The 27,505-nt window shown below is 37.4% G+C and overlaps 1 protein-coding gene across 1 annotated transcript in view; it reads left to right on the plus strand.

Moving 5' to 3' along the window:
- The first annotated feature begins 300 nt into the window (after positions 1-300).
- The window catches only part of RSRC1 (arginine and serine rich coiled-coil 1), a 365,746-nt gene continuing 338,541 nt past the window's right edge, over positions 301-27,505 (plus strand). Inside the window, exons 1-3 of the mRNA XM_030822753.1 lie at positions 301-445; positions 12,135-12,330; positions 13,901-14,026. Coding sequence (XP_030678613.1) covers positions 12,137-12,330; positions 13,901-14,026 — 320 coding nt within the window. The 5' untranslated portion in view covers positions 301-445; positions 12,135-12,136. The remainder of the gene's footprint in view (positions 446-12,134; positions 12,331-13,900; positions 14,027-27,505) is intronic.

Below are 27,505 nucleotides of genomic sequence, written 5' to 3' on the forward strand. Positions count from 1 at the left end.
TGATTTATTATCGTTGGGCCAGTTTCCCCCTCCCCCAGCGTGAGATAACCAATTTTGTTTCGGGTAGGTGTCATAAACATAACTTCCTACGATGCAGATTTGTTTACTGATTATCCATGACGATAACGACGACTACTAAGACAATAACACTCTCCAGTCCCACCTTTATTGCTTTGGGTAACAATAAAATCAAAATAAATAGGCACGCAAAACAAACGCCAAACAAAAAATTGGCAGCGTTACAATCTACTCCCTCGGCATTCCCAGCGCCTAGCAGCATCCATCGATGCACTCGATATATCGGCTGAAGCTGCCTGGCGCTAGAACCAGGAAGGCGCTGAGCTTAAACTGAAGCAAGTTCGGTGGACGCCGGCGGCGCCCTCATCTAAAGAAACGTCTTAGAGTCTGCGGCGCTTGCACGTCAACGGAAGGTGTGAGCCCAAAGGTCTGGACCCAGGTGATGCCCATGACCAGGGCTTGGGGAGCGGCGCCCGTGGCTGCGGGTCTCCGAGGCCCTGAACCGGCGAGAGGCGGCGTGGGGCCTGGCGCAGTTTGCTGCTGGGTGTTGGTGGAGGGTGGGCGGCGGCCTCGCGGCGTGCGCAGTGTCACCGTGCGCATGCGTCCCGCACCTGGGAGGCTCCGGACTCCCTGGGTCGAGGCTGGTGGCTGTAGGGTAGGTGGGTGGCCGCAGGCCTCAAGCTTGGCCCTCTGTCTTGAGGACATGTTGGAGAGTTCGCCGACTCCTCCCCTCGCCCCACATTCCTGGCTCTTCATGGCTGCTTTTGGTTTTCCTGGCTCATCTTGCAATATAAGCCTGGCGCTTCCTCACTAGCTCTAGGTAGGATGGAGCAAGAGGGAGGCTGGATTCTGGTGCCCTCTATCCCATCCACTCCACTGTCCCTGCCTTAGATCCAGCTCTCTTTCTGATTCCGCCCTACCCTTTTTGGCTCACACTGGCTTGCTGAGAGAAGTGGTGCAGGGTGAAATAGACGTTCCTTTCTTGAAATATAAATATGCTCACCTTAAACACACTATATATTCCTTTGACTAATGTACTGGTGGCCATGTGACCAACAGCATATGGCTCTGTTTACTTTTGCAAGATGTTACAATGCACCGTAAGGCATGTTGCCTGCTCTTGATTTTAGGTTAACCTTGACGTAATTTCTCTCTCAGAGGTTGTGTATCTTTAAATGCACACTGGAAACCTAAACAAAAAAATATTTTTTTACACTTTCAGAATTAGCAGTAACCCAATTGTGTTCCAGGTAACTAGGTAGTAGATAAATAAATTCAAATGTCTTATGTTGTCGCAAGAAAGCATTCGGGTTGTCATCTTTGAACTTAGATGTATTATAAAAGCTCTAAGTGAAGGAGGTAAGCAGAGTTCCCAGGTTTAAGATTTGGAGCAGGTGTGACAGTTGCAACCTTGGGGGAAACTAGGTATCCTTTAAGAGCCTCTCTAGTCTTAGAGTTTATAAATACTTTCTTTGCAGGCAAAAATTTCATGCTAAGTAATATAAAACTTTATTTATGTTTTTCAATAAGAGGGCTAAAAATGTCAGAATCTGAAAACGACAAAAACAGCTGGCACCTTTCTGTTAATTGGCCTTGCCAACTCAACCAGTCTCACAAAGAGGGGTGTTATGAATTGGAAAAGTTCTGAAAGTGGGTTGTTATAGTAGATCTATAGTTGTATTGCCTGGTTTCGTGTTCAAACCATTGGGGATAAATTCCTATGATTGATCATGCTTTTTTAAAAAGAGAGATGCTTGCAAGTTTTTAATTGTGATGGGAGAAGTGTTTTGGCAGAATTCTTTATCTCTTTTGAGATAAAGAGTTGTGTACTTTTTTATGGATTTCTTAATATGTTAGTTTTCACCCCATTTTTACTTTTCTTCTTTGAGGTGGATTTCCCATTGAAATGACCATTCTTTTCAATTTTTCTGGCCATGTGTCCACAATCAAGAAAATTATAGTTTGATATACTAATGAGTGAGTAGTGGAGAAGTAATTATAAGCTATCATGTCCTTTGGGAATCTTTGTTCTCTCAAACTGATTGCCTGTTTTCTGAAAGAGATAACTGCTTTTTGTACCCTTATCAATAACTGGACAAAGGAACTACTTGTGTAGTCCTTTGAGTTCTCTTTTCTTGAATGACCACATGTTGGCTTTACCTCTTCAATCAGGCACCTGAACTTTACATTAGGATATTTCTGTAAATTGATCTCCTCCTGTAGTCATTTCATGGCATGGCTTCAGTTCTGTAGTGGGAGTAGTTGGGTGAGTTTTGCAACCATGAGGCTACAACTAGGAAGAACTAGAGTGAGAACAGGAAACCAAGAGCTATAGGAGCCCTGTCCCATGTTGTCTCTTTCACCTACAGATAGATTGAAAATTGTTAGCTTGTGGGACTCTAAAAGCCTGTGCTCCATTCGTCATTCATTGCCCTTATCAGAAAGAACTATCAATGTGTCTTTCCATTCATTGCACCTTACTGGTGGAGTTAAGTATAAAGAATTCTTCCTTACTAGGAGTATGTAATATAAATTGATTACCATGTCTTGAATTGGCAAGTATATTTAATTACATGCTGATGACATGGAAATCTAGGGGTAAGTTTATGTCTGTGGTGGTGAGTAGGACTTCAGTACCTCTCATTTATAGAGAAGACAATTTTGCGATCTACCTTGTGATTTGCTGTTAGTATTCACTCCCTTTTGTGAATAAATGTTTGAAGTTAACTATAACAAAGAAATATGGTGACCTTTTGCTTTCTTTTATTGGGATTAATTATATTTCAATGTAATTTTTCTGAAATGTAAATGTGTCACTTGAAATATTTATAGTTTTGTCACAGTGGTTTTTCAGCCTTTTCTTGGTTTCTCTAAGGAAGGATTTATTTTAAGTTCTGGGGTACATGTGCAGGATGTGCAGGTTTATTACATAGGTTAACGTGTGCCATGGTGGTTTACTGCACCTAAATATTACACCCAGCATGCGTTATCTATTTTTCCTGGTGCTCTCCTTTTCCCCATGCCCCCACCACAGGCCCCATTGTGTGTTGTTCCCCTCCCAGGTCCATGTGTTCTCAATGTTCAGCTCCCACTTATGAGTGAGAACATGCGGTGTTTGGTTTTCTCTTCCTGCGTTAGTTTGATGAGGATAATGGCTTCCAGCTCCATCCATGTCCCTGCACATGATGATCTCATTCTTTTTTTGTGGATCCATAATATTCCATGGTGTATATATACCACATTTTCTTTATTCAGTCTATCATTGATGGGCATTTAGTTTGATTTTGTGGTATCACACTGGTGATTCCTCAAAGAATCACCCGTTCTGGACGATTCCTGTGACATCATCTTCCACAATAGTTGAACTAATTTACATTCTCGCCAACAGTTTATTAATAAAAGTGTTCCTGTCTCTCCACAGCCTTGCCAGCATCTGTTGTTTTTTGACTTTTTTTTCTTTTTTTGAGACGGGAGTCTCGCTCTGTCACCAGGCTGGAGTGCAGTGGCGTGATCTCGGCTTACTGCAACCTCCAACTCCCTGGTTCAAGCAATTCTCCTGCCTCAGTCTCCTGAGTAGATGGGATTATAGGCATGCTTCACCACACCCAGCTAATTTTTGTATTTTTAATAGAAACAGGGTTTCACCATGTTGGCCAGGTTGTCAGATCTCCTGACGTCGTGATCTGCCCCACTCAGCCTCCCAAAGTGCTAGGATTACAGGCATGAGCCACTGTGCCTGGCTGTTTCTTGACTTTTTAATAATTGCCATTCTGACTGGCATGAGATGATATCTCATTGTGGTTTTGATTTGCATTTCTCTGATGATCAGTGATGTTGAGTTTTTTCTCATGTTTGTTGGCCACATAAATGTCTTCTTTTGAGAAGTGTCTGTTCATGTTCTTTGCCCATTTTTTAATGGGATTGATTTTTTTTCTTGTAAATTTGTTTAACTTCCTTATAGACTCTGGATATTAGAACTTTGTCAGTTGTATAGGTTGCAAAAATTTTCCCCTATAGATTGTCTGTTCATTCTGATGATAGTTTCTTTTGCTGTGCAGAAACTCTTTAGTTTAATTAGATGCCATTTGTTATTTTTGTTTTTGTTGCAATTGCTTTTGACATTTTTGCCATGAAATCTTTGCCCATGCCTTTGTCCTGTATGGTATTGCCTAGATTTTCTTCTAAGGTTTTTATAGTTTTGGGTTTTACATTTAAGTCTTTAATCTATCTTGAGTTAATTTTTGTATAAGGTGTAAGGAAGGAGTCCTCTTTCAATTTTCTACATATGGCTAGCCAGTTCTCCCAGCACCATTTATTAAATGGGGAGTCCTTTCCTCATTGCTTGTGTTTGTCAGGTTTGTCAAAGATCAGATGGTTGTAGATGTGCGGTCTTATTTCTGAGTTCTCTATTCTGTTCCATTGGTCTATGTGTCTGTCTCTGTGCTAGTACCATGCTGTTTTGGTTACTGTAGCCTTGTAGTATAGTTTGAAGTCAGGTAGTGTGATGCCTCCAGCTTTGTTCTTTTTGCTAAGGATTGTCTTGACTATATGGGCTCTTTTTTGGTTCCATATGAATTTTGAAATAGTTTTTTTCTAATTCTGGGAAGAATGTTAATGGTAGTTTGATGGGAATAGCATTGAATCTTTAGGTCACTTTGGGTGGTATGGCCATTTTCATGATATTGATTCTTCCTGTCTATGAGCATGGAATGTTTTTCCACTTGTTTGTGTCCTCTCTGATTTCCTTGAGCAGTGGTTTGTAGTTCTTGAAGAGGTCCTTCACTTCCCTTGTTAGCTGTATTCCTAGGTATTTTATTCTCTTTATAGCAGTTGTAAATGGGAGTTCATTCATGATTTGGCTCTCTGCTTGTCTGTTGTTGGTGTATAGGAATGCTAGTGATTTTTGCACATTGATTGTGTATCCTGAGACGTTGCTGAAGTTGCTTATCAGCTTAATAAGCTTTTGAGCTGAGATGATGAGGTTTTCTAGATATAGGATTATGTCATCTACAAAGACGATTTGACTTCCTGTCTTCCTATTCGAATACCCTTTATTTTTTTCTCTTGCCTGATTGCTGTAGCCAGACTTTTCAATACTATGTTGAATAGGAGTGGTGAGAGAGGACATCCTTGTCTTGTGCTGGTTTTCAAGAGGAATTCTTACAGCTTTTTCTCATTCAGTATGATACTGGCTGTGGGTTTGTTGTAAATGGCTCTTGTTATTTTGAGGTATGTTCCAAGGAAGGATTTTTGTTATCTTTCATTAACCTGTGTTAAATGTAATCAACTAGCCTTCTATTATGGATAAATTATGTTGTTTGTAATTAGAACAAATAAAAAATTTATACTCACCTTCTCGTATTCTCTTTTTTTGGTCACCCCCAAGACACATAGATCTGTGTCCCTTTTTTTCTACTTGTTTGTGGCTTGCTCAGAGATGTAGTATAAAGGACAGAAATAGAGAATGGGAATGGCTGTAGGTATCTTAGAGCAGTGGTTCTCAAACATTTTAGTCTTAGGGTCTCTTTACACTCTGAAACATTGTTGAGGACTCCAGTAACTTTTATTTATTTGGATTATATCTATAAATATTTACCTTATTAATTAAAACAAAATTTTGAAATCTTCATGAATTCACTTAACAATAAACCCAAAATATGGTAACATAAATAATAGCTTTGATATGAAAAATAACTGTTTTCCAAAATAAACTTAGTGAGAAAAGTGGCATTATTTTCCTTTTTTGCAAATCCCTAATGTCTGGTTTAACAGAAGATGGCTGGATTCTCATATCTGCTTCTTCATTCAATCCATTGAGATAAATTGTTTTGATTAAAGTTTATGAAGAAAATCTGGCTTTACACAGATAAGTGTTTTAGTAACCCTTTTCAGGTAATTATGTCTTTTATATTACACCAAAAGTTGATTAAGTGTTAATTTCTTGAAGTTCTGTTTTAATATGGTTTTTGAAACCATATGGATGACCTTTGGTACTCCATTATGTTAAAATCTATTGGTCTGACTTACACTCTGAATGGATCTTTACCCATGCATGATTTTGTGACATTTTGCATTGGCCAGTTGGAAAATATTGGCTGACTGAGTTAGGCATATCTTTCTAATGTTAACACCCTTCATTGTATATCAAAAATTCACATTTGTTAATATCACCGATGATCTCGGAAGTTTTTAAGTATTCAGAAGCTATCATTCTCATGGTGGCAATACAAATTATCTAAAATTCAAATTTTTGCTTGTGAGCTTGAATTTTATCATCAGCAACGAATACTGTTTTCCTTGAAATGGAAGGATGCCTTCATTTTCGAGAAAAGGTTTTCCAGATACTCAAGGCTGCATAATTATAGTGAGTTTTTAAAATAAAATAATGTTTCATAATAAAAGCAGCTAATTCAAGTTGCGATTCAGTTACACAAATGCTTGTTCTTGAAATAACCAGCATTCTTCAATATATGGCAGAAGTTATGTGTATCTCTCATTTCATAACTATTAAAAAGATGTGTATGTACTCGAGTGGAAATTTAGTAAAATTTATGGTTTTTACTGCTTTATTGAGGACATTCTTAGTTGAAATTGCTTTTTTTTTTTTTTTTTTAAACTGTGACTGTATGGCAGTGAAGGATACAGTGACTACTAAGTATAATATGGTGCCTCTGCCTTGATTTGTGCTAAGGTGCCAGCAGTTTTGTCCACTATTACTTTTGCACCATCAGTGCAAAAGTCAGCACAATGAAAAAGGTAAATAATGTTTTAGTGTTACAGTGAATATAGTTTTGACTTCTTGAGTCCCCTGAAAGTGTCGTAGAGATCCCCAAGGGTCTACAGGCCTCATTTTGAAAATTACTGGTACTAGAATGTAAGCTTCTATAGGGAAAGGATTTTTTTCTCTTGTTTATTGATGTATCGCTTATATGCTATCAGTCTGGGATGTCTCACCTGTCTTCAGTATAAGATTACTTATATTTTGAATCTGGGTTGTCTGTTGTTATACTCTCCTTTTCATGGAGCACACTGTCGAGTAACTTCATGAAAAGGGGAGAGTGTGGGGTATAATTTTGAGACCTTACATGTCTGAAAATGTCTTTATTCTAATCTCGTAGCAGAGCAGTGATTTGGCTGGATAGAGATTCTAGGTTGAGATTCGTTTTCTCAGCATTTTAAAGGCTAGTCTCCTTTGTTTTCTGTGTTGTGAAAACCCATATGCCTTTTATTGTGCTACCCATATTTTTTTTATCTTTAGAAATTTCTAGGATCTTCTCTATATTCGTGGTGTCTGAAGTTTTTATGAGATATACTTGATGTATGTCTTTTTAGAAAAGTCATTGTCCCAGGGACTTAGGGCAATTCATCTTTCAATTCTGGAACTTTGAAACAAGGACTTACTCTGTCGCCCAGGCTAGAGTGCAGTAGGGTGATTGCAGCTCACTGCAGCCTGGACCTTCTGGGCTCAGGCGATCCTGCTGCCTCAGCCCCCTCAAGTAGCTGGGACTATAGGTGTGCACCACCATGCTCAGCTGATTTTTTGTAGAGACGGTTTTCACCATGTTGCCTAGGCTCAAGCAGTTCACCCACTTTGGCCTCCCAAAGTGCTGATATTACAAATGTGAGCCACCATGCTTGGCCTGGAAATTTAATTATTGGGTAATTTTTCTTTGTCCCTTTTCTCCTGTTTTTTTAAGACAGGATCTCGCCCTATCACCCAGGCTGGTGGTGTAGTGGTGGGATTATAGCTCACTGCAGCGTCGAACTCCTGGGATCAAGGTGTCCTCCCATTTCAGCGTTCAGAGTAACTGGGACTACAGGCCTACGCTATTATGCTGAGCTTTTCTATTCTTTTTTTTTTTTTTTAATAGAATGCGTATCTGGTGCATTTTGGACCTCCAGATTGATCCTCTTCTGTTTGTAAAATGTCTGTCTCCTTCCTTCCTTCCTTCCTTCCTTCCTTCCTTCCTTCCTTTCTTTCTTTCTTTCTTTCTTTCTCTCTCTCTCTCTCTCTTTCTCTTTCTCTCTTTCCCTTTCTCTTTCTCTTTCTTTCTTTTTTTCTTTCTTTCTTTCTTTCTTTTTCTTTTTTTGAGTCCTTTAACCTCTTTTCCAACCTTATTGTTTTTGTTGTCTGTTTTTTTGACACTAGGTCTCACTCTGTCTCCCAGGCTGGAATGCAGTGGCACAATGTTGGCTCACTATAGCCTTGCCCACTTGGGCTCTGGTGATCCTCTTGCCTCAGTCTCCTGAGTAGCTGGTACTAAAAGTATGCACCACCACGCCCAGCTAATTTTTGTATTTTTTGTAGAGACCACTTTTCACCATGTTGGCGGGGTTGGTCTCAAACTCCTAGACTCAAGTGATCTGTCTGCCTTGGCTGTCCAAAGTGCTGGGATTACAGGCGTGAGCCACAGTACCTGGCCTTGTGTGTGTGTGTGTGTGTGTGTGTGTGTGTGTGTGTGCGTGGTTTTTTTTAAATTGTCATTTGTTAAAATTTTAAGCTCTCTGTCCTATTCTCCAAATGTTCCTCCTAGTCTTGTTTGCTGGATCATCCTCTCGTATGCATCTGAGGATATTAGCTGTGATTTTTGTTCTTGAAGTTTTCTTCTGTATGTTCTGGTTTACTATCATTTGCTTGTTTTCTTTCTGTTTTAGTTTCTGTCTTTTATGGTGAAGACTTTCATCATGTTTGGTTATATTTTGTTGTATATTCAGCAAAAAGTTAACAGAAAAAATGTTTACAGAAAAATGTTATAAATACAGTTGTAACCTGTATTTAAGGTTTGGACTTGTCAACTAGTAGGTTTCATTATAGGGTGATTGGGTGGGGGCCTGCCCTTTTTGGGGGAACCCTCAAATACTTATATATCTTTTCTTAGGTGTTGTTCAGTTTTTGCAGATATTCAAGAATCCTCTAATTGCCATTGTAGGAGATATGCTTGACTTCAGAATTCTTGGATCCAAACACACAGAGGGCTACGACTTTTCTATCTGATTATAGACTTTAACTTAATATCTTTAACTTTTAGTTTGGCATCTCTGTCTTTTTTTACTGTGTCCTTGGACCTGGTGCTTCTTTGATCCATTTTTCTCCCCAAAATAAACCTTCTCTCCTCTGGGGATTGGGGAAGAGTATTACCTGGCTGGGTAGAATGGAGGGACTCGGGGACACTACTACATAAATTCAATCAATTTTTTTTTTTTTGTTTTTAGCCTCATGGCCTCATTGTGCCTTCTCTGGTATCTGGTGTCTTAAATTCCTGATCCTTTCTGATTTTTGCTGTGTGAATTTGCTTTTCTCTTGTTGGAATTCTTGACAGTTGCCTGATAATAAGTTTTCTTAGCTCTAAATTCTCCATGTGTTTTTCATTTGCCAAAAGTTTGTTGACATATCTCATGTTCCTGTTGTTTTCTAGTCTCTATCCTTTCAAATTTATACTTTTTAATTTCTTTAATCTTATTTTGGTATTTTTTAAAAACAAGATAGCAAGATAGTAAAAGCTCATCTTAATTTAAATGGTTATTTGTGTGTAAAGAACATTCTGAAATGATTAAAGGTAAAAACAAGAAAGTAATTAAAAGCCAAGAAATGAAATTATTATCATTCAATTGTGTACATATTTCTTAACATGAATATAAGTATATGTGTGTGTGTATAATATACACACATACATATGTGGGTATCTTTTATATATATAATGGATATATGTATATATTTTATGTATAAATGGATATCATGTACACATTTGAATTTATATGTATGTACAGATATACCTTATATACATCTGAATTATGTTTGTATTTAAATGTATGTTTGTATTTACATATATAGATACATGTTGTATATATTTATAATTTCATAGTCTTTTTTTTTTTTTTTTTGAGATGGAGTCTTGCTCTGTCGCCCAGGCTGGAGTACAATGGCATGATCTCAGCTCACTGCAACCTCCGCCTCTCAGCTTCAAGCGATTCTCCTGTCTCAGACTAATGAGTAGCTGAGGCTACAGGCATGTGCCACCATGCCCAGCTACTTTTTGTATTTTTAGTAGCGATGGGGTTTCACCATGTTGATCAGGCTGGTTTCGAACTCCTGACCTCATGATCCTCCTGCCTCGGCTTCCCAAAGTGCTGGGATTACAGGCGTGAGCCACCGCGCCTGGCCACTTTCATAGTCATTTTAAAGCTGGAAAGTATCATGGTAATCTTTTACCTATTGTAGTTTCATTTTTTAAATGAGGAAACTGGCTCAGATATGTTAGTGATTTACTGAAAGCTTCAAAACCAAGTCTTCCCAGTGTTTTGTTAAATTAAAATCTTAGACATGTGAACAACTTGGACGTTCAGAGCTACATTTAAAATCCTTAATTCTGGCTCTAGGTAAATAGCTTAAAGTTTTGATTTGAGTCCTAAGAGACTTTTTCAACTGGTATTGTATTGGAATCAGGGAGGGGCTGGCTCACCTGATGCTTCTGAAAGCAAAGCAGTAATTTAACATATTATAAGTTGGCACAAAAGTAATTGTGGTTTTTGCCGTTACTTTTAATGGAATGTATTAATTATTAAATATATAAATAATATAGAATCAATATATTAATATATTAAATATATAGTTAATACTAAATATATATTATATAGTTAATATTTAATATATATTTAATGTTAAACATATACTATACATAATATATATTTAATATATTAAATAGATAATATATATTTATATTTTATTTATATTTATATATATAAATATATTCCATTAAAAGTCATGGTAAAAACTGCAATTACTTTTGCACCAACGTAATACTTTGTTTATAGTGATGGTATTTAACTTATTTTGAATAAATATTAAAGATGATGTGAGCTTTTATTTATCCTAAGTGATTACAACAAATGGATCTTGTTTTTATATGACTTTGAAAGATAACTAATAACTATTTTAATAAAAAATAGTATTGCATATGAGAATCTAAAGATTAAAGTAAGACAACTAAGCTTCTTGTCAGCAAAGTTAATGTGAAAGCCTTAGGTTCTATTTGTTTTTTCTGTTGTATACTAAATGTCTGTGTTACCATAACTATATAGAAATAGTTTGAAAAGTTATATTTTATATTATGAAAATTATATTGCATCATTTACTGATTTTCATATGTACATATTTTCTTAAATTATCTCAATGGATACCACTGTAATAATGCTGTGATGAATATTTTCATGAATATATCCTTTAGAAAAGTTTTTTCAGATGTATTTGTAGAAGTAGGATTTCTCTGTCAAAAAAGCAACATTTTTAGATTATTATTACTCAACTGTGTACATATTTCTTAACGTGGATATAAATATATATGTTTGTGTAATATACACATACAAATGTGGATATCTATTATAATATCTATTATATCTGTTTATTTTATTGCTTTCTAAAAAGATTATTCTACCACCTTATAGAGGTACTAGCAGTGTGTGAAGAGCTGACTGATTTCACAATAACCTCATCAACTTTAGTACTTCAGTTAATATTTTCTCCCCTAAGTTTCACAAGTGAAAGGATGATTATAGTTCATGGTTTCAGTTTGTACTTTGTTGATGACTAATGAGGTTTTAGCTATTTAAAGATGTAGAATTTTCTGTTAGAAAAAAAATTCAACTCTAAGATAGTAAAATATCTTTTGTCATCAGGGAATGTGAGAATAAAGGAATAGTTGGTTGTTACTAAAGAAAACATCATATAATTAATGAGAAATATAACTTAAAATATCAGATAATTGATATAAAGAACTGTTCTCAGTCTTGTCAAGAAGCCAGGCACATAAACAATTTTACTTTGAATAAGACTTTTAAAAATTTTACAAAGTTTTATAAAAAGTAGTACATTGAGGCCAGAAATGGTGGCTCATGCCTGTAGTCCCAGCACTTTGGAAGGCTTGGGGGGAGGATCGCTGGAGCCCAGGACTTCCAGGTTACAGTGAGCTATGATTGTAACACCGCACTCCAGCCTGGGATACAGAGGGAGACCCCATCTCTAAAATAAAATAAATAAATGAAATAAAAAAATAATATATTGCATTTCATCCATTGTGCCACCGTGTTAGAAATAATATTCTTCAAATTTATGCTTGTAGAAATGGGACGTCGGTCATCAGATACTGAAGAAGAAAGCAGAAGCAAGAGAAAAAAGAAACACCGTAGACGGTCCTCCTCGAGTAGTTCTTCAGATAGTAGAACATACAGCCGAAAGAAAGGAGGAAGGAAATCAAGATCAAAGTCAAGATCTTGGTCCAGAGATCTTCAGCCTCGTTCACATTCTTATGATAGAAGGTGATTTTCATAATTTTTATTTATACAGTAATGAGGATAACATTCTTTAAAATTCCTGTTTTTGTATTTTTAATTTTGCTAGATAAAACATTTTTCTTTTACTAGCTATATATTTATGAAAGTCCCAACCCAGAGTTTTTTTTTTCCACCAGGTCCAGTCCGTGGGTCTAGTGTCCTCAACCTTTGTCTGTTCTTAGTAGGCAAATAGATACAAAGTGGTATAGTTTTCTTTTTTAATTTAATTTTAATTTTTTTCTAATGCATTTATTTATTTTTCTAATGCATTTTTTTATTTTTTATTTCATTATACTTTAAGTTCTAGGATACATGTGCACAACATGCAGGTTTGTTACATATGTATACATGTGCCATGTTGGTGTGCTGCATCTATTAACTCGTCATTTACATTAAGTATATCTCCTAATGCTATCCCTCCCCTAGCCCCTCACCCCATGACAGGCCCCGGTGTGTGATGTTCCCCTTCCTGTGTCCAAGTGTTCTCATTGTTCAATTCCCACCTATGAATGAGAACATGCAGTGTTTGGTTTTTTGTCCTTGCGATAGTTTGCTGAGAATGATGATTTCCAGCTTCATGTCCCTACAAAGGACATGAACTCATCCTTTTTTATGGCTGCATTGTATTCCATGGTGTATATGTGCCACATTTTCTTAATCCAGTCTATCATTGATGGACATTTGGGTTGGTTCCAAGTCTTTGCTATTGTGAATAGTGTTGCAACGGAGTTTTGCTCTTGTTGTCCAGGCTGGAGTACAATGGCACGATCTCAGCTCACTGTAGCCTTTGCCTCCTGGGTTCAAGCAATTCTTCTCCACCTTCCAAGTAGCCGGGATTACAGGCATGCGCCACCACACCCAGCTAATTTTGTATTTTTAGTAGAGACAGGGTTTCACCATGTTGGTCAGGCTGGTCTCGAACTCCTGACCTCAGGTGATCTGCTCTCCTCGGCCTCCCAAAGTGTTGGGATTACAGGTGTGAGCCACTGTGCCTGGCCTTAATTTTAAATTTTTTTGGAGACAAGATCTTGCTCTGTCACTCAGGCGGGAGTGCAGCGGTGCAGTCATACCTTTTGGACTCAAGGGATCCTCCCATCTCAGCTTCCTGAATAGCTAGTACTAGAGGCATGTGCCACCATGCCTGGCTAAGTTTTTTTATTTTTATTTTTTGTAGAGACTTGGCCTTGCTGTGTTGCCCAAGCTGGTATCGAATTCTTGGCCTCAAGCGATCCTCCTGCCTCGGCCTCCCAACATGTTGGGATTACAGGCATAAGCTACTGAGCCTGGCCTTGGTTTAGTTTTCGTACCATATAATCTGATATTTGGAAAGATTCTAAGACCCTTAATACCTTAATTAGTACTGATCCAATCATTTAAGTTATTAACCAGTCATATGACTGTTCAAGAGAAATAACATTTTAATTTATCTCTATTTGCTTCCAGGAGAGAGTGAGACAGTAAAAATGAGATGATTCTTTAGAATCTTGAAGGTTTGTCCTTAATGCTCATAATAAAAATTTTTATAGCAATGATCTTTGATTATATTTTATTTCAGACGCAGGCATCGATCAAGCAGTAGCTCTTCTTATGGCTCCAGAAGGAAACGAAGTCGAAGTCGTTCAAGGGGTCGAGGGAAATCCTATAGAGTTCAGAGGTCTAGGTCAAAAAGCAGAACAAGAAGGTATGCCTTATTAAGTATTTATTGCTTTGTAACAAATTATTCCCAAATTTAGTGATGTAAAGCAACAATCATTTATTTTCTTATAATTATATAATTTTGATTGAGCTTAGCTGGCACTTATTTTTTTCTCACCTGGGGTCATTCATGCAGTTAGTCATCTGATAGCTTGATTGGAATTGGATGGTCTAATGTGGCCTCACTCATATATCTTGCATTTGGTTCTGGCTATTGGCCGGGGTGTATGTGGCTTCTCATTGTCCAGTAGGCTAGGTTAGGTTTCTTTTTTTCAGCCTGGTGGTGGTAGCACGTGCGTTCCCCAGACATGAGTTTACTACTATTTTGTTAAGGATTTTTGCATCAGTATTCATCAGGGATTTATGGCTTGCAGTTTTCTTGTAATATATTTGTCTGGCTTTGGTATCAGAGTAATGCTGGCCTGATAAAATGAGTTTGGAAGTACTCCCTCCTTTTCAGTTTTTTGGAAGATTTTGAAAAGGATTGACATTAATTTCTTTTTAAATGTTTGGTGGAATCCTGCAATGAAGCTGTCTGCTCCTGGGCTTTTCTTTGTTAGAAGGTTTTTGCTTACTGATTCAATCTCCTTATTAGTTATAGGTCTGTTAAGATTTTCTCTTCCTTCATGATTCAGTCTTGGTAGGTGGTATGTTCCTAGGAATTTATCCACTTTTTCTAGGTTATCCAGTTTATTAGTATTCTTAGTAGTCTTTTATAATCCGTTCAATTTTTGTGGCATCAATTGTAATGTCTGCTATTTCATTTCTGATTTTAGTTATTAGGCTTCTGGTATTTTTTCTTTTTCTTTCTTTCTTTTTTTTTGGAGATGAGTTGTTGCTCTGTCACCCAGGCTTGGGCCTGTTGGTGCAGTCAGCTCACTGCAGCCTCAAACTCCTGGGCTCAATGATCTTCTCACCTCAGTCTCCTAAGTGGCTAGAAATACAAGCATACACCACCAGGCCTGGCTGACTTTCTAAAATATGTTTTGTAGAAGTCAGTCTTACCATATTGTCCAGGCTAGTCTCCAACTCATGGTGTCATCTGGTCCTCCCACCTTATCCTCCCAAAGTGCTGGCATTATAGGCATGATCTACCTTGCCCGGCCTCATTTTTACTTAATCTAAGTAAGTACTTGTTAATTTTGTTGTGTTTTTCAAAAAACTCTTAGTTTTGTTGATTTTTTTCTAAAGTTTTTCTCTTCTCTATTTTATTTTTTTCTCTAACCATTTTTATTTTCTTTCTTTGGATAATTTCTGGTTTAATTGTTCTTCATTTATTTCCTTGAAGTATAGATTGATATGAGACTTTTCTTTTTTTCTTAAATGTAGGTGTTCATGCTAAAACTTTCCTCTCAGTATTGCTTTTGCTGTTTCTCTTAAGTTTTACTATGTGTGTTTGTGTTTTCATTTGTTTAAAGGTAGTTTCTAATTTCTCTTATGATTTCTTCTTTGATATATTTGGTTGTTCAAGAGTGTGTAGTTTAATTTCTACATATTTGTGGGTTTTCTGATTTTTCTACTGCTATTGATGTCTAGTTTCATTTCTTTGTGTTTCGAAATGATACTTGCTATGATTTCAATCTTTAATATTAAATTTGTTAAGACTTGTTTTGTGGCCTAACATGTAATCTGTCCTGGATAATGTTCCATGTACACTTGAGAAGAATGCATATTTTGCTGCTGTTGGGTGGAGTGTTCTGTGTATGTATGTTAGGTCTAATTCATCTGTAGTGTGGTTCAGGTCCTCTTATGTCTTATTTTCCTATCCATTATCGAAAGTGGATTACTGAAATATCCTACTATTACTATGTTGCTAAATACTTCTCCCTTCCATTTTGGCAATGTTTACTTTATATATTTGGGTGCTCTGGTGTTAGGTGCATATATATATAATTGTTATATATTCCAGAATAATGACCCATTTATCATTATATAATTGTCTTTTTTTCTTGTGACAGTCTTTGACTTAAAGTCTATTTTGTATTATATAAGTATGGCCACTTCTGCCCTTTTTTTGTACCATTCGTATGGATTATCTTTTTCATCTTTTTTAGTATATGTGTGTCTTTACATCTAAGGCACATCTTTTGTAAACAGCACATACTGTAATTGTATCTTGTGTGTATGAGTGTGTGTTTTGAAAAATTCATTCAGCTACTCTTGTGTGTTTTGTTTGGGGAGTTTAATCCAGTTACATTTACAGTAATTACTGATGGGGAAGGACTTACTGTTGCCATTTTGATTGTTTTCTGCCTTATAGCTATTTTGTCTCTCATGTCTCCTGCTGCCTTCCTTTTTGTTTTGTTGATTTTTGTATGGACATGCTTTGAATTTTTTTCTGATTTTATTTTGTATATGTTCTATAGGTATTGTCTTTGTTGTTGCCATGAGGCTTACACAAAACATTGTCTATTTTAAGTTGGTAATAACCTTTGATTGTATACAAAAATACTACTCTTGTATGTTTCTTCACTTCTATTTTATGTTATTGATATCACAGTTTACATCTTATTATATCCATTAATATAGTTTATAGTTATTTTTTATACTGTCATCTTTTCAATTCTATATCTGAATTAAAAATGTTTTACATACCACCATTACAGTGCTACTGTACTCTGTACTTGTGTATATATTTACCTTTACCAGTGAGCTTTATGTTTTCATGTACTTTTGTGTTGCTGTCTAATGTCGTTTCATTTCCACTTGCAGGACTCCTCTTACTATTTCTTGTAAGGCAGGTCTAGTAGTGAAGAACTCCCTTAGCTTTTGTTTATCTGGGAAAGATCTGATTTGTCTTTTGTTCTTGCAGGACAATTTTGCTGGATATAGTGTTCTTGATTGACAGGTTTTTTTTTTTTTTTTTTTTTTTTTTTTTGCTTTCAGCACTTTGAATGTATCACCTGATTCCTTTCTGGCTTGTAATGTTTCCTCTGCAAAATTGCTGAAATCTTATGAAAGCTCCCTTGTATATGACAATTTACTTTTCTCTTGCTACTTTCAAGATTCTCTCTTTGCCTTTAACTTTTGTTAATTTGATTATAATGTGTCTATGTGGGCCTCTTTTATTTATTTTTTTTTTATTATTATACTTTAGGTTTTAGGGTACATGTGCACAATGTGCAGGTTTGTTACATATGTGTCCATGTGCCATGTTGTTTTGCTGCACCCATTAACTCGTCATTTAGCATTAGGTATATCTCCTAATGCTGTCCCTCCCCCCTCCCCCACCCCACAACAGTCCCCAGAGTGTGATGTTCCCCTTCCTGTGTCCATGAGTTCTCACTGTTCAATTCCCACCTACGAGTGAGAACATGCGGTGTTTGGTTTTTTATCCTTGCGATAGTTTACTGAGAATGATGTTTTCCAGTTTCATCCATGTCCCTACAAAGGACATGAACTCATCCTTTTTTATGGATGCATAGTATTCCATGTTGTATATGTGCCACATTTTCATAATCCAGTCTATCGTTGTTGGACATTTGGGTTGGTTCCAAGTCTTTGCTATTGTGAATAGTGCCGCAATAAACATACGTGTGCATGTGTCTTTATAGCAGCATGATTTATAGTCCTTTGGGTATATACCCAGCAATGGGATGGCTGGGTCAAATGGTATTTCTAGTTCTAGATCCCTGAGGAATCGCCACACTGACTTCCACAATGGTTGAACTAGTTAACAGTCCCACCAACAGTGTAAAGGTGTTCCTATTTCTCCCTATGTGGGCCTCTTTTATTTCACTCTTGAAGTGAAAGGATGAAGTCATTTGAACTTCTTAAATTTGGGTGCCTATTTGTTTTCTCAGATTTGGGAATTTTTTGGCCATTATATCTTCAAATAAGCTCTCTGTTGATTTCTGTTTCTTCTTCTGTAACTCCACAATAAACTCTCTGTTTCTTTCTCTATCTTCTTCTATAACTCCCATAATACATATATTGGTCTGTTTAATGATGTCTTATGGTCCCTTAGGCTTCCTTCACTTTTCTTTATTCTTTTTCTTTTTTGCTTCCCTGACTCAATAATTTGAAATTGACCTTTCTTCGTGTTTTCTGATTTTGTTCTTCTGCTTGACTGCATTAGCTATTGAACCTCTCCATTGAATTTTTCAATTCAGTTATTGTATTCTTTGGCGTTAGCATTTTTGCTTTTTTTAATGTAATTTCTCTTCGTTGGTAGTCTTGGTTTTGTTTGTACTTTGTTCTCTTGATTTCATTTAGTTGTGCATCTGTGTTCTTTTTTGGATCACTGAGCTTTAAGACAACTATTTTCATTTCTTTGTCAGGTAATTTACAGATCTCAGTTTCTTTGAGGTGGTTTCTGGCAATTTATTTGGTTCCTTTGATTGGGCTAGGTTTCCTTCTTTCTTTGACTGCCTTGTGATTTTGTTTTTTTTTTTGGCTGAGTTTTTATGCAGTTTTAAAAAACAGCTGCCTTTCCTAGTCTTTATGGACTGGCTTCTTAAGGGGAAAGTCCTTCACCCATCAGCTTTTTTCAATGTATGCCAGCTTCCTCACCAGCACCCTTTAGCAGGTGAGAGATATCATTCCCTCTGGCAGCTCTCCAAAATGCTGGAATTTTTGAAGCATGTACTTCACTCTTCTCTCTCACTTCTGATGAAGAAACAAGTTGGATGTCTTTTCCTGATCGTTCTGAGTCATCCCAGTCTCTATCTTTGGTACTGCTGGCCCTCTGGTGCCATAGCAATCTGTTTCTGTTCTCTTTTGCTTTTGTTGGCACCCAGAAATCTAACCTATGCTGTTTCCATTAGTGCTCCAGGCAAGACAGAAACCCATCCCTTGGGTGGGACCTCAGAAAAGTCAGAAGATTGGACTTACGTTCCATGCTTCTGTTTTCCCCAGTCCATTACCCTAAAAGCCATGAGCTGAATGGAGATTTGCTGACCTTAGGAGCAGGTAAAGTAAAATGGTTCTTAATTATTTCAGTGAGGCTATACTTGGCTTTGAGCTTGCCTGGAGTACTGCAAATTCTTAACTGTTTTTTGAAGTTCTGTACAGGTATTTTGGTTTGTATATTGTTTTATCACTGTCTTTCTTGGGGGAATGAGGGCTGGGATTTCCTATTCTGCCATCTTGCCATCATCATTCTCAAGTTAACTTTTTTTTGTTTCTTACAGGCTCTTTCTGACCTTTATTTTAAACTAATTTTAGACTAACAAAAAAGCTGTAAAAAATAATGCAGAATTTCCTTATACCCCTCGTATCACCTCACCTGGTACAGTATTCAAAAGCAGGACATTAACATTGATACAGTTCTAGTAACTAGACTGTAAATCTTATCAGTTTTCTCATAACGTTCTTTTTCTGCTCCAGGATCCAATCCAGGATTCTATACTGCATTTAGTTGTTAATCTCTTCTTAGTCTCCTCCAGTCTATGAGAGTTCCTCATCCAAAGATGAGGCTATGCTTGTCTTTCGTGACTTTGGCACTTTTGAGGAATGATGGTGTTTATTTTGTAGATTGCCCCTCAGCCTGAGTTTGTGTGATGTTTTCTCGTGATTAGAGTGAGCTATGCATTTTTGGCAAGAATACAAGAGAAATGACATTGTGTACTTCTTATTGCATCATATCAAGGGGTCTGTGATACTGTTATGTCATAGTGGTATTAACTTTGATCACATAGTTAAGGTGCCAGGTTTCGCCTGTGAAGTTACTATCTTTCCTTTTGTAGTTGATAGATATCTTGGGAGAGATATTTTCTAACTATGAATATTCTGCGCATCTCCTCAACCTTTCACTTACTAACTTTAGCATCTCTCAGTGGTTTTCTTCTGTAGCAGTTACTTTGGGGTTTGCCTGATGATTCAAATTAATTTTTGTGTATCATATGAGATAGGGGGTTAGGTTCAATTATTTTCTTCATATGGAGATCTAGCAACATTTCTTTATTTCTTTTTTTTTTTTTTTTGAGACTGAGTCTCTATCGCCAAGACTAGAGTATAGTGGCGCAATTCTCATCTCACTGCAACCTCTGCCTCCTGGGTTCAAGTGATTCTTGTGCCTCAGCCTCCCGAGTAGCTGGGATTACAGGTGCCCACCACCACACCCAGCTAATTTTTGTAATTTTGGGAGAGATGGGGTTTCACCATGTTGGCCAGGCTGGTCTTAACTCCTGACCTCAAGTGATCCACCCACCTTGGCCTCCCAGAGTGCTGGGATTACAAGCATAAGCCACCGCACCTGGCCAGTCTAGCACTATTTTCTTACTGAGTAGTCTTGGTACATCTGTCAAAAACCAACTAACTATATGAATGTGACTCTATTTCTGGATTGTTCATTTGGTTCCATTCCTTTGTCTGTTTTTATACTAGTCTTAGACAATTTTGATTACTTTGGTTCTATAGTAAGTCTTAAAGTTAGGTGTTATTGTTTACATTTTCATATAAATTTTAGAATCAACTTGACAATTTTCTCAAAAGCTTGCTGGGATTTTGATTGGGTGTTTATTGAATCAGTAGAATAGGAGTATTGACATCATAGAATGTTTTATTTTATGAACATGTTGTATCTCTCCATTTATTTTGCTTTTCTTTAGTTTCTCCAAACAATGTTATGTAGTTTTCATTACAGTGGTTTTACACAGTTAGGGCAGCTGTGACAAGATACTGTGTGACTTAAACAACATAAACACATTTCTTACAGTTCTGGTGCCTGGGAGGTTAGAGATCAGGGTGATAGCATGGTCTAGTTCTGGTGAGGGCCCTCTTTTAGGTTGACAGATGGCTGTCTTCTTCTTGTGTCCCATGTTACATTTTGGAGAGCATAGAGAGGAAGCAAATTCTCTCTTATCTCTTCTTAGAAGGCCATGAATCCTGTCATGAGGGCTCCACTCTCATGACCTGATTACCTCCCACCAGACCCATTCTTCAGATATTATCACATTGGTCATTAGGGTTTCAGCATGAATTTTTGAGGACACAAACATTCAGTCTATAGCATACATATTTTGTTAAATTTATTTCCACATTTTTTGACACTATTGAAAATGGAATTATTTTAACATTTTATTTTCCAGTTATTTGTTGAGTACAGGTTGAATATTCCTTATCTGAAATACTTGGGACCTAAAGTGTTTTGGATTTTGGATTTTTTCAGATTTTGTAACATTTACATATATATAATGAGATATCTTGGGGATAACACCCAAGTCTAAACACAAAATTTATGTTTCATATATACCTTATACATGTAGCCTAAATAATTTTAAACAGTATTTTAAATTATTTTGTGTATGAAACAAAGTTTGTGTACATTAAACCATCAGAAAGCAAAGGTATCAGATATGGGATTTTCCACTTGTGGCATCATTCTGGCACTCAGAAAGTTTCAGAGTTTGAGTATTTTGGATTTTTGGATTAGTGTATATAGAAATATAAGTAATTTTGTGCATGTTGTATATGTTTTGTACCTTTTATATTTTACATATTTTTGTATGTTTAGTTTGTATCCTGTAACCTTTCCACTCTTATTAGCTCTAGCAGATGTTTTGAAGATAGCTTAAGATTTTCCATGAAAACAGTTAATTACCTGAAAACTGAGTTTTACATCTTTTTAGAATTGTTTGCTATTTCTGTAGTTTTCTTGGCTCATTGCAGTGTCTAGGATCTACTTCTATGCTGAAGAAAAGTGATGAACGTGGGCAAACATGCCTTTTTTCCTATCTTAGGAGGAAAGTATTCAGTCTTTGGCTTTAATTTTTTTAATTTTTTAATTTTTGTCTTTAATAATTTTTTGTATATATATATATTTTTATTATACTTTAAGTTCTACGGTACATGTGCTTTTTTTTTTTAACTTTTTTTTTTATTATACTTTAGGTTTTAGGGTACATGTGCACAATGTGCAGGTTTGTTACATATGTATCCATGTGCCATGTTGATTTCCTGCAACCATTAACTCGTCATTTAGCATTAGGTATATCTCCTAATGCTGTCCCTCCCCCCTCCCCCAACCCCACAACAGTCCCCGGAGTGTGATGTTCCCCTTCCTGTGTCCATGAGTTCTCATTGTTCAATTCCCATCTATGAGTGAGAACATGCGGTGTTTGGTTTTTTATCCTTGCGATAGTTTACTGAGAATGTTTTCCAGTTTCATCCATATCCCTATAAAGGACATGAACTCATCATTTTTTATGGCTGCATAGTATTCCATGGTGTATATGTGCCACATTTTCTTAATCCAGTCTATCGTTGTTGGACATTTGGGTTGGTTCCAACTCTGCTATTGTGAATAGTGCCTCAATAAACATACGTGTGCATGTGTCTTTATAGCAGCATGATTTATAATTCTTTGGGTATATACCCAGTAATGGGATGGCTGGGTCAAATGGTATTTCTAGTTCTAGATCCCTGAGGAATTGCCACACTGACTTCCACAATGGTTGAACTAGTTTACAGTCCCACCAACAGTGTAAAAGTGTTCCTATTTCTCCACATCCTCTCCAGCAGCTGTTGTTTCCTGATTTTTTAATGATGGCTATTCTAACTGGTGTGAGATGGTATCTCACTGTGGTTTTGATTTACATTTCTCCGATGGCCAGTGATGATGAGCATTTCTTCATGTGTTTTTTGGCTGCATAAATGTCTTCTTTTTAAAAGTGTCTGTTCATGTTCTTTGCCCACTTTTTGATGGGGTTGTTTGTATTTTTCTTGTAAATTTGTTTGAGTTCATTGTAGATTCTGGATATTAGCCCTTTGTCAGATGAGTAGGTTGCAAAAATTTTCTCCCATTCTGTAGGTTACCTGTTCACTCTGATGGTAGTTTCTTTTGCTGTGCAGAAGCTCTTTAGTTTAATGAGATCCCATTTGTCAATTTTGGCTTTTGTTGCCATTGCTTTTGGTGTTTTAGACATGAAGTCCTTGCCCACGCCTATGTCCTGAATGGTATTGCCTAGGTTTTCTTGTAGGATTTTAATGGTTTTAGGTCTAACATTTAAGTCTTTAATCCATCTTGAATTAATTTTTGTATGAGGTGTAAGGAAGGGATCCAGTTTCAGCTTTCTACATATGGCTAGCCAGTTTTCCCAGCACCATTTATTAAATAGGGAATCCTTTCCCCATTTCTTGTTTTTGTCAGGTTTGTCAAAGATCAGATAGTTGTAGATATGCGGCCTCATTTCTGAGGGCTCTGTTCTGTTCCATTGATCTATGTCTCTGTTGTGGTACCAGTACCATGCTGTTTTGGTTACTGTAGCCTTGTAGTATAGTTTGAAGTCAGGTAGCGTGATGCCTCCAGCTTTGTTCTTTTGGCTTAGGATTGACTTGGCAATGCGGGCTCTTTTTTGGTTCCATATGAACTTTCAAGTAGTTTTTTCCAATTCTGTGAAGAAAGTCATTGGTAGCTTGATGGGGATGGCATTGAATCTATAAATTACCTTGGGCAGTATGGCCATTTTCACGATATTGATTCTTCCAACCCATGAGCATGGAATGTTCTTCCATTTGTTTGTATCCTCTTTTATTTCATTGAGCAATGGTTTCTAGTTCTCCTTGAAGAGTTCCTTCACATCCCTGGCAAGTTGGATTCCTAGGTATTTTATTCTCTTTGAAGCAATTGTGAATGGGAGTTCACTCATGATTTGGCTCTCTGTTTGTCTGTGATTGGTGTACAAGAATGCTTGTGATTTTTGTACATTGATTTTGTATCCTGAGACTTTGCTGAAGTTGCTAATCAGCTTAAGATTTTGGGCTGAGACAATGGGGTTTTCTAGATATACAATCATGTCATCTGCAAACAGGGACAATTTGACTTCCTCTTTTCCTAATTGAATACCCTTTATTTCCTTCTCCTGCCTGATTGCTCTGGCCAGAACTTCCAGCACTATGTTGAATAGGAGTGGTGAGAGAGGGCATCCCTGTCTTGTGCCAGTTTTCGGAGGAATGCTTCCAGTTTTTGCCCATTCAGTATGATATTGGCTGTGGGTTTGTCATTGATAGCTCTTATTATTTTGAGATATGTCCATCAATACCTACTTTATTGAGAGTTTTTAGCATGAAGGGTTGTTGAATTTTGTCAAAGGCCTTTTCTGCATCTATTGAGATAATTATGTGGTTTTTGTCTTTGGTTCTGTTTATATGGTGGATGACATTTATTGATTTGCGTATGTTGAACCAGCCTTGCATCCCAGGGATGAAGCCCACTTGATCATGGTGTATAAGCTTTTGATGTGCTGCCGGATTCGGTTTGCCAGTATTTTATTGAGGATTTTTGCATCAATGTTCATCAAGGATATTGGTCTGAAATTCTCTTTTTTGGTTATGTCTCTGCCAGGCTTTGGTATCAGGACGATGCTGGCTTCATAAAATGAGTTAGGGAGGATTCCCTCTTTTTCTCTTGATGGGAATAGTTTCAGAAGGAATGGTACCAGCTCCTCCTTTTACCTCTGGTAGAATTCGGCTGTGAATCCATCAGGTGCTGGACTCTTTTTGGTTGGTAAGCTATTGATTATTGTCACAATTTCAGAACCTGTTATTGTTCTATTCAGAGATTCAACTTCTTCCTGGTTTAGTCTTGGGAGGGTGTATTTGTCGAGGAATTTATCCATTTCTTCTAGATTTTCTAGTTTATTTGCATAGAGGTGTTTGTAGTATTCTCTGATGGTAGATTGTATTTCTGTGGGATTGGTGGTGATATCCCCTTTTTCATTTTTTATTGCATCTGTTTGATTCTTCTTTCTTTTCTTTTTTATTAGTCTTGCTAGCGGTCTGTCAATTTTGTTGATCTTTTCAAAAAACCAGCTCCTGGATTCATTAATTTTTGGAAGGGTTTTTTGTGTCTCTATTTCCTTCAGTTCTGCGCTGATTTTAGTTATTTCTAGCCTTCTGCTAGCTTTTGAATGTGTTTGCTCTTGCTTTTCTAGTTCTTTTAGTTGTGATGTTAGGGTGTCAATTTTGGATGTTTCCTGCTTTCTCTTGTGGGTATTTAGTGCTATAAATTTCCCTCTACACACTGCTTTGAATGTGTCCCAGAGATTCTGGTATGTTGTGTCTTTGTTCTCGTTGGTTTCAAAGAACATCTTTATTTCTGCCTTCATTTCATTATGTACCCAATAGTCATTCAGGAGCAGGTTGTTCAGTTTCCATGTAGTTGAGCGGTTTTGAGTGATTTTCTTAATCCTGAGTTCTAGTTTGACTGCACTGTGGTCTGAGAGACAGTTTGTTATAATTTCTGTTCTTTTACATTTGCTGAGGAGAGCTTTACTTCCAACTATGTGGTCAATTTTGGAATAGGTGTGGTGTGGTGCTGAAAAGAATGTATATTCTGTTGATTTGGGGTGGAGAGTTCTGTAGATGTCTATGAGGTCCCCTTTGTGCAGAGCTGAGTTCAATTCCTGGATATCCTTGTTAACTTTCTGTCTCGTTGATCTGTCTAATGTTGACAGTGGGGTGTTAAAATCTCCCATTATTATTGTTTGGGAGTTTAAGTCCCTTTGTAGGTCACTCAGTACTTGCTTTGTGAATTTGGGTGCTCCCATGTTGGGTGCATATATATTTAGAATAGTTAGCTCTTCTTGTTGAATTGATGCCTTTACCATCATGTAATGGCCTTCTTTGTCTCTTGATCTTTGTTGATTTAAAGTCTATTTTATCAGAGACTAGGATTGCAACCCCTGTCTTTTTTTGTTTTCCATTTGCTTGATAGATCTTCCTCCATCCCTTTATTTTCAGTCTGTGTGTGTCTCTGCACGTGAGATGGGTTTCCTGAATACAGCACACTGATGGGTCTTGACTCCTTATCCAATTTGCCAGTCTGTGTCTTTTGATTGGGGCATTTAGCCCATTTACATTTAAAGTTAATATTGTTATGTGTGAATCTGATCCTGTCATTATGATGTTAGTTGGTTATTTTGCTCGTTAGTTGATGCAGTTTCTTCCTAGCCTCGATGGTCTTTACAATTTGGCGTGTTTTTGCAGTGGCTGGTACTGGTTGTTCCTTTCCATGTTTAGTGCTTCCTTCAGGAGCTCTTTTAGGGCAGGCCTGGTGGTGACAAAATCACTCAGCGTTTGCTTGTCTGTAAAGTATTTTATTTCTCCTTCACTTATGAAGCTTAGTTTGGCTGGATATGAAATCCTGGGTTGAAAATTCTTTTCTTTAAGAATGTTGAATATCGGCCCCCACTCTCTTCTGGCTTGTAGAGTTTCTGCAGAGAGATCAGCTGTTAGTCTGATGGGCTTCCCTTTGTGGGTAACCCAACCTTTCTCTCTCCGCCCTTAACATTTTTTCCTTCATTTCAACTTTGGTGAATCTGACAATTATGTGTCTTGGAGTTGCTCTTCTCGAGGAGTATCTTTGTGGTGTTCTCTGTATTTCCTGAATCTGAATGTTGGCCTGCCTTGCTAGATTGGGGAAGTTCTCCTGGATAATATCCTGCAGAGTGTTTTCCAATTTGGTTCCATTCTCCCCATCACTTTCAGGTACACCAATCAGACGTAGGTTTGGTCTTTTCACATAGTCCCATTTTTCTTGGAGGCTTTGTTCGTTTCTTATTATTCTTTATTCTCTAAACTTCCTTTCTCGCTTCATTTCATTCATTTCATCTTCCATCACTGATACCCTTTCTTCCAGTTGATCACATTGGCTACTGAGGCTTCTGCAATCTTCGCATAGTTCTTGAAACTTGGCTTTCAGCTCCATCAGCTCCTTTAAGCCCTTTTCTGCATTGGTTATTCTAGTTATCCATTCTTCTAATTTTTTTTCAAAGTTTTTAACTTCTTTGCTATTGTTTTGAATTTCCTCCCGTAGCTCGGAGTAGTTTGATCGTCTGAAGCCTTCTTCTCTCAACTCGTCAAAGTCATTCTCCGTCCAGCTTTGTGCTGTTGCTGGTCAGGAACTGCGTTCCTTTGGAGGAGGAGAGGTGCTCTGCTTTTTAGAGTTTCCAGTTTTTCTGCTCTGTTTTTTGCCCATCTTTGTAGTTTTATCTACTTTTGGTCTTTGATGATGGTGATGTACAGATTGGTTTTTGGTGTGGATGTCCTTTCTGTTTATTAGTTTTCCTTCTACCAGACAGGACCCTCAGCTGCAGGTCTGTTGGAGTTGGCTAGAGGTCCACTCCAGACCCTGTTTGGCTGGGTGTCAGCAGCGGTGGCTGCAGAACAGCGGATTTTCGTGAGACCACAAATTCAGCTGTCTGATAGTTCCTCTGGAAGTTTTGTCTCAGAGGAGTACCCGGCCGAGTGAGATGTCAGTCTGTCCCTACTAGGGGGGTGCCTCCCAGTTAGGCTGCTCAGGGGTGAGGGACCCACTTTAGGAGGCAGTCTGTCCGTTCTCAGATCTCCAGCTGCGTGCTGGGATAACCACTACTCTCTTGAAAGCTGTCAGTCAGACAGGGACATTTAAGTCTGTGGAGGTTCCTGCTGAATTTTTGTTTGTCTGTGCCCTGCCCCCAGAGGTGGAGCCTACAGAGGCAGGCAGGCCTCCTTGAGCTGTGGTGGGCTCCACCCAGTTCGAGCT

Source organism: Nomascus leucogenys, chromosome 11 (assembly GCF_006542625.1).
Source record: "Nomascus leucogenys isolate Asia chromosome 11, Asia_NLE_v1, whole genome shotgun sequence".
NCBI lineage: Eukaryota > Metazoa > Chordata > Mammalia > Primates > Hylobatidae > Nomascus > Nomascus leucogenys.